Below are 12,287 nucleotides of genomic sequence, written 5' to 3'. Positions count from 1 at the left end.
CCACACAGGATGGGGCAAGCGTTGCCTATTGCTATGCAGAAAAATGAGCAATGCTTTCTAGAGATGGCTGGACTGGCAAGCCCGGCACTGCGGGTTCTTCCTGGCCAGGATTAATTCAGCTTGACTTTTTGTTTTCCTTTAGAAATTTAAGAGGTGAAAAAAAAAAAAAGATTTTTCTTTGCATTTTTAATTTCCTCTCTTTAAAAACCATGAACAAAGAAATATGCAAAAGGAACTGAAGCATCTGTACGTCCAGCCCCAGCCCCAGCTCCAGCGCCTCTTTTGCTGCAGGTGTCCTCTGAGACAAGGGAAAAGGAGCAAGTTTAACACAGGGGATGCACGGCGCTGATGTTCCCACAGTCCTGGGCTGCTTTGGTGTAGCCTTCTCCAAAAGCAGGCCCCAGTGCACACCCGGGGTTTGCACCTGGGAATTGGCCAGTGAGGCTTGGCCGCTCTTGGCTGCACGCTGTCCCCATCGCCCTGCCGATCAGACCCAGGGCTGGACATGGCCATGGGTGTCAGCTCTGTTCAGGAAAAGGCATTGCAAAAAAGGACCTCGCCCCAATACTCCCAGGCTTGGCATGGAGAAGTGCGAGCTGCTGGCCCACTCTGTGCTGGTGTCCCATCATCAGAGCCATTGTTAGAGCTGGGAAAGCTCAGCTCTGGCTGTGTTATAATGGAATATCTATGCCTAAAGCCCAGCTTTGAGGCCCCACAAGCCCTGTGCTCCTTCCAGTGAGGCTGGAGACATTGCTGCACTGCTGTGAATTTAGTGATTTATTTATTTGTTTTTGGCACGCGCGAAAGCCTACAGTGAAGACCAAAGGGGAAAACCAGCCTGAGGCTTCACAAGTAATGAAATGACCCCAATCCCTGAAAACTTCCACAAGTGGAATAGGGCACGATGGCCGGACTGAACCACGGGGCTCAGCGGGGCAGGAGGTCCCAGGCTCCCTCCTCTTCCTTGCCCTCCATCAGCAGCCGGAGCCCCAGGCTTTGCTCACCCATGGTCCCCACTGGGCAGGAGCTGTTCTCGTTGTCCTCCAAGGTGCCACATGGGGCCCCGGTTGTGCTCCTGTTCCCCATAGCACAAAAATGCCTTTTGGGGCAACCCTGGTCCAGAGAATTGTCTTTAGGACAGAGTTTGGATTGTCATTACCTGCAGGGAAAAAAAAAAAAATCTTTGGTATCGTGGCAAGTTGCTCCTCAAGGCATTTTTGGTAGGTGTGGGCAGCAGGCAAGGCCGGATCCCGTGTGGGGCAGAGCTTTGGTCCAGTGGGTCCTGGTGGGCTGAAGGACAAGGACAACGCTCAGTGCTCAGCTCCTCCAGGGTTTCCCAAGCCACTCAGTTCATGCCCAGAGGTGGAAACCCGCTGGTCTCTGCAGGGGCCGAGGACTCGTGGCTGTGGGTTACGCCAGCCTTGGTGAGAGTTTCTTGTGGGGGGAAGCAAGGTCTTGGCAGCCAAACACCAAAGCTTCTCTCCCTGGGAGAGGTCTTGCAGGAAGAGCTGGGGCTCAAGGGGATGCAGAGCTCCCCAGAGGACAGGAGAAGGGATGTTTAGTAGATGGATGGTGCTGCTGGAAGAAACCACATCTCCTAAAGCCCAGATCTTTGGTCAGTGAGTCCTGTCTGTCCCCCCTCCACCTGGTACTGAGCATCTTGCTTAGTGCCAGCCACGAAGGTGAAGGCTGCAGGGACACTGCTTTAAATGCAGATAAAAACCCTGCTATACCTTTGGGGGCCATGTTGGTGCGGCCCAAAGAAGCTGAGATCTCATTCCTCTCAGTGGGCTGAGCTTTGGAGCCGCATCTGGTGACAGAGGTGAACAGGCAGAAGGGGACTGAAGAATCAGCATTTTCAAGTAAATGCTGTTTTCATGTTGGGAAAGCAGAAACAAGCAGTTAACATTGTTTCCTCCAGGCCCCATCACCGTCCTGTCCCCCAAAGACACGACTCCTCCCATCTTTAAGGAAGAAGAGGAGCAGGGAATGCAGCCTATTCAGGAGGACATTCGGGGAGAGCTCCCCAGGGCAGGCAGGGGGCCATCCCAATGTCCTCTGAGACCTGCTGGTGGGATGGGGTCCTCCAGGACCACTTCTTCTAGCCAAAATCTTCTTCGTACCTCTTCAGATGGAGAAGGTGTCTCTGTGAAGGGCTGGGGCCAGGCCGGGTGGCATGGGAGAGCCTTGCAGGGGCAGATGCCGTGAGCTGGATGGTGCCACTGACCCAAACACATCCTTGGGTAGAAAGCCATTGGAAACAGGTCACTCCAGTCCATCTCTGGGGCAGGTTGACATTGATGCAGCACCACCTCCAGTGCCTCTTCCCATGGAGGGCAAGGACGGAGGCAGGTCTTCAAGGCCACTCCAAGGGACAGCGACTTGGGGCGATCATAGAAGCACAGCATGGTTTGGCGTGGAAGGGACTCTTGAAGATCACCCAGTCCCACCCCTGCCATGTGCAGGGACATCCTTCACCAGCCCGGGCTGCCCAAAGCCCCATCCCTTGAACACCTCCAGGGCCAGAGCATCCACAGCTTCTCTGGGCAGCCTGATCCAGCACCTTGTCACCATCAACAGGAAAAGCTTCCAGTGCCCAGAAGGTCCCAGCACAAGGAGGAGGGCAGCGTTGGGGCGCCAGGACCATTTCCCTTGTCTCAGAGCACACGAGGAGCCTGGGGCTTCACAAACTCAGGTGGCGGCGGCTGATTGTCTCTGTCTCTCTTCTGCACGAAGACACTTGGGGTTTGACACACAGATCTGGACAAAGCACAAAAAAAAGCCCCAACCCCGAGAGGCGGGGGACCTGGCGGGTTGGTTTGGCGCGGGTGGACAGGTGGGCGCACAGTGGGGTCCTGTGCCCCAGACGCCTGTACCCAGATTGGGGTACGCACAGGGCAGCGTCCCCCTGATCCCCCCAGAGCCCCTCCACCAGGGCAACGCGATGGGCAGAGAAAGGAAAAGGAAGAAACGAGGTAAGCAAACCAACGAGGGGATAAAGGACGACTCTCCCGTGATTGTGTGATTTGGAAAAAAAAAACAAAAAAACAAAAAAAAAGGTGATCCATGCAGAGAAGTCCTAATCAACCCAAAATCGTGGACAAAAAAAGCACAGTTTGTCCCCTCCCGCTCCCACCCGACCACCCCTCCCCGAATAGTTATTACATTACTTCAAGAAAGAGTATATTTTTTCATGCATAAATCAAATTCTCATCTTGTCTTTTTTTTTGTCTTTTTTTTTGTCTTCTTTAAATTACATTTGAACACAGAACACATATAATAAATACTCTTGTACGACGTGACTCAGAGAAAAGTAACACATCTGAACGCAAAGGTATCATCATCATTATTAGTTTTTCTTTTTTTTTTCTTTTTTTTAAAAGGACTTGTTTAAATACGAAATCTGTAAACTCCAAGGGTCCTTTTTTAATCTTTCTCTCTCTCTTTCTCTCTCTCTTTCTCTCTCTCTTTTTTTCATCGTGAAACTATCCAGCTTTCATTTCCTTAACATTCAATATGTCTCCCATTGAACGCATCAAAGAAATAAGAACATGCCGTCTTCTGCAAAATTATAATTTAACAGTATAAAGCTTCAAGTCACAAATTCCAAAAACTAGCTAAGTAATTTTTTTTTTATCACATAAACTATACATTAAATATTTTGAGGTATTTCAGAGAACATTGTCAAAGGCTTGTAAGGTCTGTGCTGGGTGGAAAAGAAGGCTTTCTCCTGCATAGAGAACGTCTTTGGTATCACAAGCCATGTGGGTGTTAGGTAGAAGCAGGGTCGGGCAGGATCTGGCCAAGGCAATAGTGCGGAGGGGAAGGGGACAGGGGAGGCGAGGGGGGGATGCTCTGACCTGATCTCAGAGGCATGCAGGGGCTGGGGCAGGCTCGTGGTGCCCCCGCGGGGGTCCCAGCCAGGCTCACGATTTTGGCCAAGTTTGGTCCAATTTGAAAGGAGTGATTTCCTGCAAGCTGCATCGCATGGAGCCCGTCTGGATGGTGAGGCCACCAATCTGCTCCCATTGCGGCTGGAAATCTTTACCCAAAAAGAAGGGAAAAAAAAAAAAAAGAAGAACCAAGTAGGTAAAAGAACCAGGTAGGTACGATTCAACCCGAGGTTTCCCTAAGCTAGTCATTTGGGGATTTCTCTAGAAGAGCATCTTCTCCTGAGGGTCCTCCCATTGCCTTTTTCTAAAGCAGAGCTGCACCCACCTCGCCCAACAAGCCCAAACCGCTTCTGCAGGAACCTGGAAACATTTCCTGCTGAAACACTTCAGGCTCCAAACTGCTCGCTAAAAGAGGGACTTGGAGAACGCCAGTGGTGAGAAATGCCAGGAGCCCTCCCTGTGCTACCAAAAAGGGAAACCAAGGCTCAAGTCTGAGCTGAACGGAGAAGAAACCTCCTGTGGTGGAAGCCACGTCTTCATGGTCCCAGAACTGAGCTGGGTGGGTGAGAGCGATGGAGTGAGCCCTGTCCCCACAAGAAGGGACAGAGCCACCAGGTCAGTGCTGCTGGGGCACGGCCAGACTGGGGACAGGGGCTGGAGGGGGGACCCTGGGGATCAGGGCGGGTTGGAGGAAACAGGGACATCGGGGGGGGGGAACACGCCAGGGATACAGCCCAGCGAGAGGGAAGGGCGATGCTTTCTCTTCCATTAGGACAAGGTTTAGATTTTATTTATTTTTTGTTTTGTTTTCTCCATCCCAACACCCAAAGACTACAAGAGTTGCCAGAATCCATCCATTCGGAGAGCTGAGGTAACAGTGAGTCTTCAGGACAAAAGCGGAGGAGCAAAGAAATGGCCACACACCTTTGGTACAAGAAAAAGGCACTCATCGACCACGCTGCCATCCCGGGGACGCTCGCTCGCCTTCTCTCGCTCTCTGGGGACTCGTGGGGTACGGGCGCAGGGAAAGCGGCGCTGCCAGCACAGACCAGACAAGGCAACAAAATCTTTGGTATCAGACGTGATTTTCAAATCACAAAAATTGAAAACTCAAGTGAGGTAGCCTTTATTCTCGGGTTCTCACTAGAAATGTCTTTGCATCCTTGAGGGCCTGTGGCGTTTACTTTTTTTTGTGTTTTTTTTTTTTGTGTGTGTGTGTGTGTTTGTTTTTTTTTTCCTTTTTTTTTTTTCTGCATGTTTTTCACTTCCCAAACCAAGGCCCCCTTCCTGGCTTTTCAGCCCTTGAATACTACCCGATGGGGTTCAGGAAGCCACCCCCATCGTCACCACGTCACGACAAGACAAGAAGAAACAACGTTAGGGGAACACCAGTGGCGGGGAGCGGGGTGCTGGGGGTGGGATTCTCTTTGCCGTTCCTTTTTGGTTCTGGTTGGCACCTGCCCCTTCCTGGCCCTTCCTCCTCTCCATCACCCTCCCTCTCGCCCAGCCTCTCCCTCTGGCAATGGCTCGGGGCCGTTTGTGGGGGCCGTGCCCGCTCCAGCCCCCTTCCCCTCCCCTCCCACCTGCCCCATCAGCTCTTTGGTAAAACTGTCCAAAAGTCGTCCCCTAACCCCACTGGCGAGCACAGCGGGCCGGGGCTTCTCTTGCAGGTTTTTTTCTTTCTCTCTGTCATTCTTTTGTCCTTTCTTTCCTCATTTTTTGGGGTGCTTTTTTTTTTTTTTTGTGTACACGACACTTTTTTTTTTCTACTTTTTTCCTTCTTTTCAACAAGGTGCCTTCCTATTACACAACAGATCGCTCTCAAAGTAAAGTGAATCGAAGAAACCATAGCGCTAGAACACAGATGGTACTATTTTACCCGCATAAATTCAATAGTGTATTCCATTATTTTTTTGGTTGGTTTTGGAGGATTTTTCTTTTTCCCCAAGTGATGGGGGCGGGAGGGGGGGACTTGGCCTTCCCCTCCATCCCCACGCCTCTCCCAGCCCTTCCCCATCCCCGCGGCCCCTCCGTCCCCCTGGGGACACCACGGAGCCCGCAGGGCTGGGGCGATGGCCGATTACAACGGTTTGGCCTCGTGATTGCTTTTCATATGGCACAAGTCACCATCGAGAGCTCGGAGGGAACGACCATTTTGAAGCTAGTACCATTGCTCCAGAATTGCGCGTTTAAGGCAGGTTGTTAATTGGCACAAAAAAAAAAAAAATCTCTTGTCTTTTTGTAAAGTTGCCGGTCTTTGCGTTGAGCTTGCTTGGTTGTGGTTTCTGTTGTTATTCTGTTGGGGTTTGTTTTTTCCCTTTCGAGCTCGTTGGGGAGTTTTCCCCTTCTTACACACAGGATTTTGCAACCAGGTCCGTGGGATTTTCCTTCTCCGTGCTCCGACGCTGCCTCCCAGGAGGGATTTTGTTGTTGGGTTTTTGGTTTCGCAACTTCTTTGGTAACAGAGATGAAGACAGGGTGCAGAGAGGGGGCAATAGTGTGTGTGGAGGGGAGGACGGGGCGAGACACAAAGCCAACAAAACTGCTTTGTCTGAGTTCATTCCTCAACCCAAAAGTGAACCAGAAATCACATGGCAAATGCTGGAGCCAGCCCGGCCCCAAGCTGGTCGCCATGAAAGATGCGATCCTTCGCTCCAAGTCTCTCCTCCTGTCTCCTCTCAAACAATTAGTATTTTTAAATACCCGATTTCTGTAGCTAAAATGTGCTTCTTGACCTGCGTGGGTGCGAGGCGGTGCGGCCGCGGTGCCTGCCGGCCGTGGCGCTGGGGATGCTCGGGCCCGTGGAGCCACTCGAGGGGACCCAGGGATGGGGTCGGGGTGCTCATGTGCATGGGGGGGCTGGGGGTTGGTGGGGTGGGTGCTCCTGGGGGTCTCCGGGAAGGGGAGTGGAGGAAGGAGCCTGTGGAGGAGAGTGAGGCTGTGGGATGCCCCTGTGTGGGTTTCCAAAAGCTTTGAGGGAGAGGCAAGCCCGGGTTTCAATGGCAAAGGGGGTCTGGCTGCTTTGGGAAAGCCTGCTGCACTTAGGGAAGCAAAAAGCTTCAGCAACCAGAGACTTGGGGTCACCTCCAGGCACACGGGGAGCATTTTCCCTGCCCGTCCCCTGCCTTAAACAACGAGGGTTTTGGCCCTGGCAAAGCAGGGTTGTGCAAGAACCTGGCCCCACGACTCCACCTCTTGCATCCCCTCCTCCTTTACCCTTCCACCCTACAGGTGTTTCTGGTGGAGGTGAAAGTTGTGGGTGGGGACAGGAGGGGATGGGGTGTCCCTCTCCCCAAAAACCAGACCCTGGCAGCTGGGTAAAGATGAGGTCTACGAGGTCTCCCAAAGCAGCCCCTCGTCCCCTCACCCCATCCCACATCCCTCGCTCCACGGGGGTTTCCTCCAAGACCCCATGGGAAGGAGCTGGCCCGGCTGCAAGCCCTGTCCCTGCTCCTCGAGCTGGGAGGAGGTGGCAGCAGGACGTGGCACCAGGCTCACGTCCATGGGTGACACCCAGCTGAGGGGGCGGGAGGCCGAGGAACCTGCAGCACCCAAAAGCACCCACCCCGCTTGGCTTGGGGCATGCGTGTGAGGCTGGGTTGGCTTTGTCATGAGGAGGATGTCCGGGAAGGGACGTCCGGGGAGGGCTGGGGGACATCATGCTTTGGAGAAAGTGCTTGTAGAAGAAGAGGGGACTCCGGGGTTGGTGCCTGGCTCCTCCTGCCAGCGGTTCATACACCGCCGGCGGGCATTCATGAAGAAGTTGCTGACAGTGTTGAGCTCCAAGCCCAGCTGCTGTGAGATGGTCATCTGCATCTCCTTGGACGGGCGCTTGTTCTCCTTGAAGATGGCAATCAGGGTGCGGCGCTGGAGGTCCGTGAAGACCAGCCGCTGCTTCTTGGGCTGCAGGCTCCTGTCTTTCTGCTGCTCTTGCTCTTTGCGTTTGCAAGCTAGATGTTCAAAAGAGAGAATAGGGCCATTAATCGGTGCTGACCACCCTGGCCCACTGGCAGGCTGCCTGGCTGCCTCCCAAAACCAGGCCCTTCCCTCCAGGGAACCTGCTGGCTTTTTTGCCCACCACTCCCTTGGATGCCTCCCTCCTCTTCCTCCCTGGGCCTCCCAAGCATCTGCTGGGGTGGGACAAGAGCCCCTTGCAGCACCAGCATGAGCAAAGCCTGCGAGAAGCCCAGCACCTCTGGCCACCCAGGAAAAACCCAAGTCTCAGCATCTGCTGCTGACCATGGGACAAGAGACTGAGGACCGGGCTGCCTCTGCTCCCACAGCCTGGCTACAGGGACCTGCTCCATCCCCAGATTATGGGGATCATCCATCAGCCTCCCTCCCTTGCTGCACTCCGGTCTCCATTGCCTCCTCATCGCCTCTGCAGATCTTGCCGGAGGCCTCAGGGACCATCTCTTGGCCGTCACGTCCAGCTGCCAGCTCCAAAACATGGGGAACAGCCAGGGATGGGGACCGTGGGGACTGGCTGGGCTGCAGCTGACGTCTCATGGCACGGGCTGGATGGTCGGTCTCATTTGCAGCTGCTCTGGAAAGGGTTTTCCTGCCTCCAGAGGCTGAAGAAGAGCCTGAGCCGCCTGCAGCTCCAGGATATTGAGGCTCCCTGCGTGGCTTCATGACCAGCCCTGTTGGCACGAGCATCAGGTTGAGCCTGCACCTAATTAAAAGCCTTCCCTGCTTGTTGTCTTTTGTGGTAGGTCAGGCCAGAGGGGCTGTGGGTGGCACATGGGGACAGGCAGCTGGGGCCAGGAAAGCCCCTCTGACACCACCACACGGAGTGTGAGGAACAGAGGGAGGTCAGCATGCACATTTTGGTAAATACGTGAACGTTAGCTGCAGGAATATCAGGCACACGGTTAGTGGGAATGGGGAGAAAAAGTGCCCTTTGCTATGATATTTTTCTAGAGAATTACAGAATAACTGAAGCTGGTGGAGGTTACTGTCCCCACTCAAAGCAGGTCCACCACAAAGCTGTGCTGAGCCTCAAGGTGACATCAGGGTGCCCAGGGACCTGGCTGGGGCAGGACCTGGGCAAGGCTGGGCACATGCTGTTTCTTCCTGGGAAGCTCACAAGAGAGCCAGGAAAATGTGATGTAAAGACTTTCTGAGGAAAGTCCCACCTTTGCCCCAGTTTTCTTTTTTTTTTTTTGTGGGTTTCTTGGTTTGGCTCTTCCAAAGAATTGTGCAGGCAGGGAACTTTGAGGCGTTTTCTGTTGGGAGGTGGCTGGATGACAGCTCTCCACTTGCAGGCACCTCCAGGAGCCTTGTCGAGCTGCTGCACACCTTGGAGGGGCCAGAAGCCAGGGCTGAGGGCAGCGATGGGGCAACACGGCAGGTCCACGGCCGGTTATTGCCTTGGGGTGACCACCTGCCTGCCCTACAGACGCACCTCCCCTGCCAGCCTGGGTAAAACATCAGGGAGCCATGCAGCCTCGGAGTAATAGGAGGGTGCTGGAAGTCACTTCTTCCTAGCGAGAGAATGAGCAAGGTCTCTCTTTGATTTTTTTTTCTGCGGCTGGCCTGCTCTACAGGTCCTCTTTGCACCACCTTGAGCTCACAGAGAAGGATGATTTCCCCCCGTTCCACCCAAAGCTGGGGAGGCCTTGTGCTCAGCAAAGCAGGTAATTCACCCAACGCATTTAACCTCCTTTCCCTGGCTGCTGGGCTCGGTCCTCAGTGGGCACTCAGTCAAAATCAGCTGTCCCCGGTAAAGCAGAGAGCCTTAGAGCCTTCCTCCCCCTCCCTTCCTCCTCCCCCAGCAGGGTTTGCAAAATGCCCCGAGTCCAGAGGCTGCAAACCAGCATCCGCGGGGACAAGGGACAGTCCCAGCCCTGGTGCAGCCTGTCCCAGGGGTACCATACTCAAACAGCCAGCAGAGAAGGGTTGAGTGGAAACCTACCCTATGACCATCAGATGCTTGCAAAAAGAACAAACAAAAAAAAGCCTTTATAGAAAATTTGACTTTTTTTTTTCAGACATGAATTAAAAATAAAAAAAGATGCCCACCCAAATGCCCCCCTAAAAACAAATGGAGAAAGTCCCCCGCCCTGGTGCGTGCACACTCAGAGCAGCACGTCCTCTCCCTGATGGACCCTGCACCGCCCACCGCTGCGCGCCCTCCCGGTGTCCCCCGGTGTCCCCCCGGCATGCTGGGTGCCGGCCCCGTGCCAGCAGCGTGGGTGGGCACCCTGCACCCACCCCTTTTGCTCCGCAGGGATGGCACATACAGCATACATACAGCTGGTGCATATCGGTGTGTGTGTGTGTGTGTAAATACAGACGTGCCCCCACGTGAATTGCCTGCTGCGATCCCAGTAAAGCCCCCGGCATCCAGGCTGCCCTGCCCAGCAGCACCTGTTCCCACCGGTGGTGCTGGACTGCCAGCCCATCACCCAATATTTTGGCTTTGCAAACCCACATTTCTCACTCCCTGCTTCAGTTATTACAAATAATTATCACAAACCAGTTGCCCATTAGTAACCCACAGCTCCGAGGCAAACACCGACCATCAGGGTCTTGCTGGCCAAACCATGACCCAGCACTAAGGCTGGTGCTGAGCATTGCACGGACAGAGGTGATGTCCCGCTGTGCACCCCCCCCCCACCTCCTCCTTATTTTTGGCCTGCGATGCGGCGGTGGATGCATCCTGTGTTTCCTGTGCTCGTTTGTTTATTTATTAATTTATTTTCCTGCTGACGCAGCCCAGCACCCCCCTCCCCAGCTCCATCTAATTACAGCTCCGCACAGCAGAAATCGATAGTGACGCTGGTCAGATCTATTTACAGCCACTACCCCCCCGCGGAGGGTCCTTCTGCTCCCCCCCCTCAGTGTGGCTGTGGCATCCCCAAAGGCAGTGGGGACAGGGGACAGCGGGGAATGGCTTGGACTCCCACCCAGGCCAGCATGGAGCAGTTTTTTGAGCTTCTGAATCCTTTTTTTTTTTTTTTCCCTAAGTCCTGAACTCCAAATCACTCATCCTTGGCTTAATGATGTTCTCCTTCCTGTCCCTCTGGGGTCTCTGGGTCTGACCCCAGTCCTTGGGGACAGCTTCCATGCCTGCCTCTGAGATATTTATTTAGCAAATGCCCACAGCACAGAGTCTGTTCCCTGGCTAGTCCCCAGTACCAGGACTGATGCTGGGGGAAAAGGACCAGAGCTCCCCATAGCGCCGAGGTGGGCAGTGTGGGGCTGAGCCCACCCATCCCCACCACGGAGGCCTTCCTCTCCTCTCCTTCTCGCCTCCCGGCTCACTGAACGCGTGCACCTCTGAGACCTCAACAGCTCAGCCAGGCTTGGCTGCAAGCAGCCAACAAGCGCAGGAGTTACAAGGAGGGAATGACAGATGCATTTGGACAAGGCGATTGCACGGACACCCTTCCTTGAGGACACTAGGCATGCAATCCGACCGGTATTTCATCCCCAAGACAGTTCATCTGGCAGCAAAAAACACAGGGAGAACAGTCAAGGAGCAAGCTCAGAGGGAGAAGCATGAGGAAAGCCCTCCGAGAGCAGCGGCATCCCACCCGCTTTCCCCGAAGACTTCTGCCGAGGGTTTCTGCCTCCTTGGACACTTATGGCAGAGGGACAGCGCTTTCCTTGACTTAACCTTGACAGCTCGAAGCAAAATATCTCCCAAATCATTTCTAAAGGGGCATAATAGAGACAATCAAATGGCTGCTGTTCAGAAGCTGCGATTATGCCTCGCAGCATGAACTCCGCGAAGCATTTAACTAATACCTGATGGCTTTGTAGGCTTCCGCAGCCTGCCAGACACTGGTTTCTCTATTATACCCGCAAACCTCTGTTTTCTCAGCCCCAGCGTGCTCTCCCTCTCCATTCACTTGCAATACAACCTGTAATTTTCTGCCCACTTTGCTTAAGTGCTGGTGATTTGTTGAAATCACAAAAGACAGCCAGGGGCTTTCAGAGCCAGCATGCTGGCTGTAAGCGAGGTTAGGGGGAAAAAAACACCAGCTTTTCTCTGTTTCTCCCTGTCAAATCGGCTTGCAGCAGTGTGAAGGGGCAGAGGAGCATCTGGGGGCTCCAGTGGAGAACGCTATAGCCCCTGGGCTGTCTCAGTTCCAGGTTTTGGTGTCTGTGGCTATGAGCAAACTGGGATGAGCCCTGGCTTATCCTGAGCAGAATCAACATCATGGCATCTGCACCCCAAATCTGGAGCAAAGTCTGGGACAATGCTCAGGGGGCTTCATCTGCAAAAGAGGAACCCCTTGGTCCACAGCTGGGCTGGCCAGGATGCTCAGAGCTGGGGTGATTTAGTGACTGCAATTGTTTGATTTTTCTTTATGGTGTAGGAAAGAAGCCCAAGGAGATTTGTCACAAATAGGATTCCCCAGCGGAAATTTGGTCTTCTTCAGT

General features: G+C 53.8%; 1 protein-coding gene across 2 annotated transcripts in view; it reads right to left on the bottom strand.

Annotated features, from left to right (window-relative positions):
- Positions 1–3,030: 3,030 nt before the first annotated feature.
- ONECUT3 (one cut homeobox 3) overlaps positions 3,031–12,287 on the bottom strand; it is a 32,095-nt gene continuing 22,838 nt past the window's right edge. The window contains exons 2-3 of one of the 2 annotated variants that reach the window (XR_013941709.1): positions 4,818–7,843; positions 3,031–4,042 (exon numbers count right to left, since the gene is read on the bottom strand). Coding sequence is in view for 1 of the 2 variants with exons in the window: in XM_080566384.1 (XP_080422510.1) it covers positions 7,551–7,843 (293 nt within the window). In the remaining variant the exon portion in view is untranslated. Of the gene's footprint in view, positions 7,844–12,287 lie in introns of both variants that reach the window. The other variant, XM_080566384.1, reaches the window with a different exon arrangement.

The sequence above is a fragment of the Anser brachyrhynchus genome (assembly GCF_964034855.1).
Source record: "Anser brachyrhynchus genome assembly, chromosome: 23".
Taxonomy (NCBI): domain Eukaryota; kingdom Metazoa; phylum Chordata; class Aves; order Anseriformes; family Anatidae; genus Anser; species Anser brachyrhynchus.
This window is presented reverse-complemented; position numbering and strand designations above follow the sequence as displayed.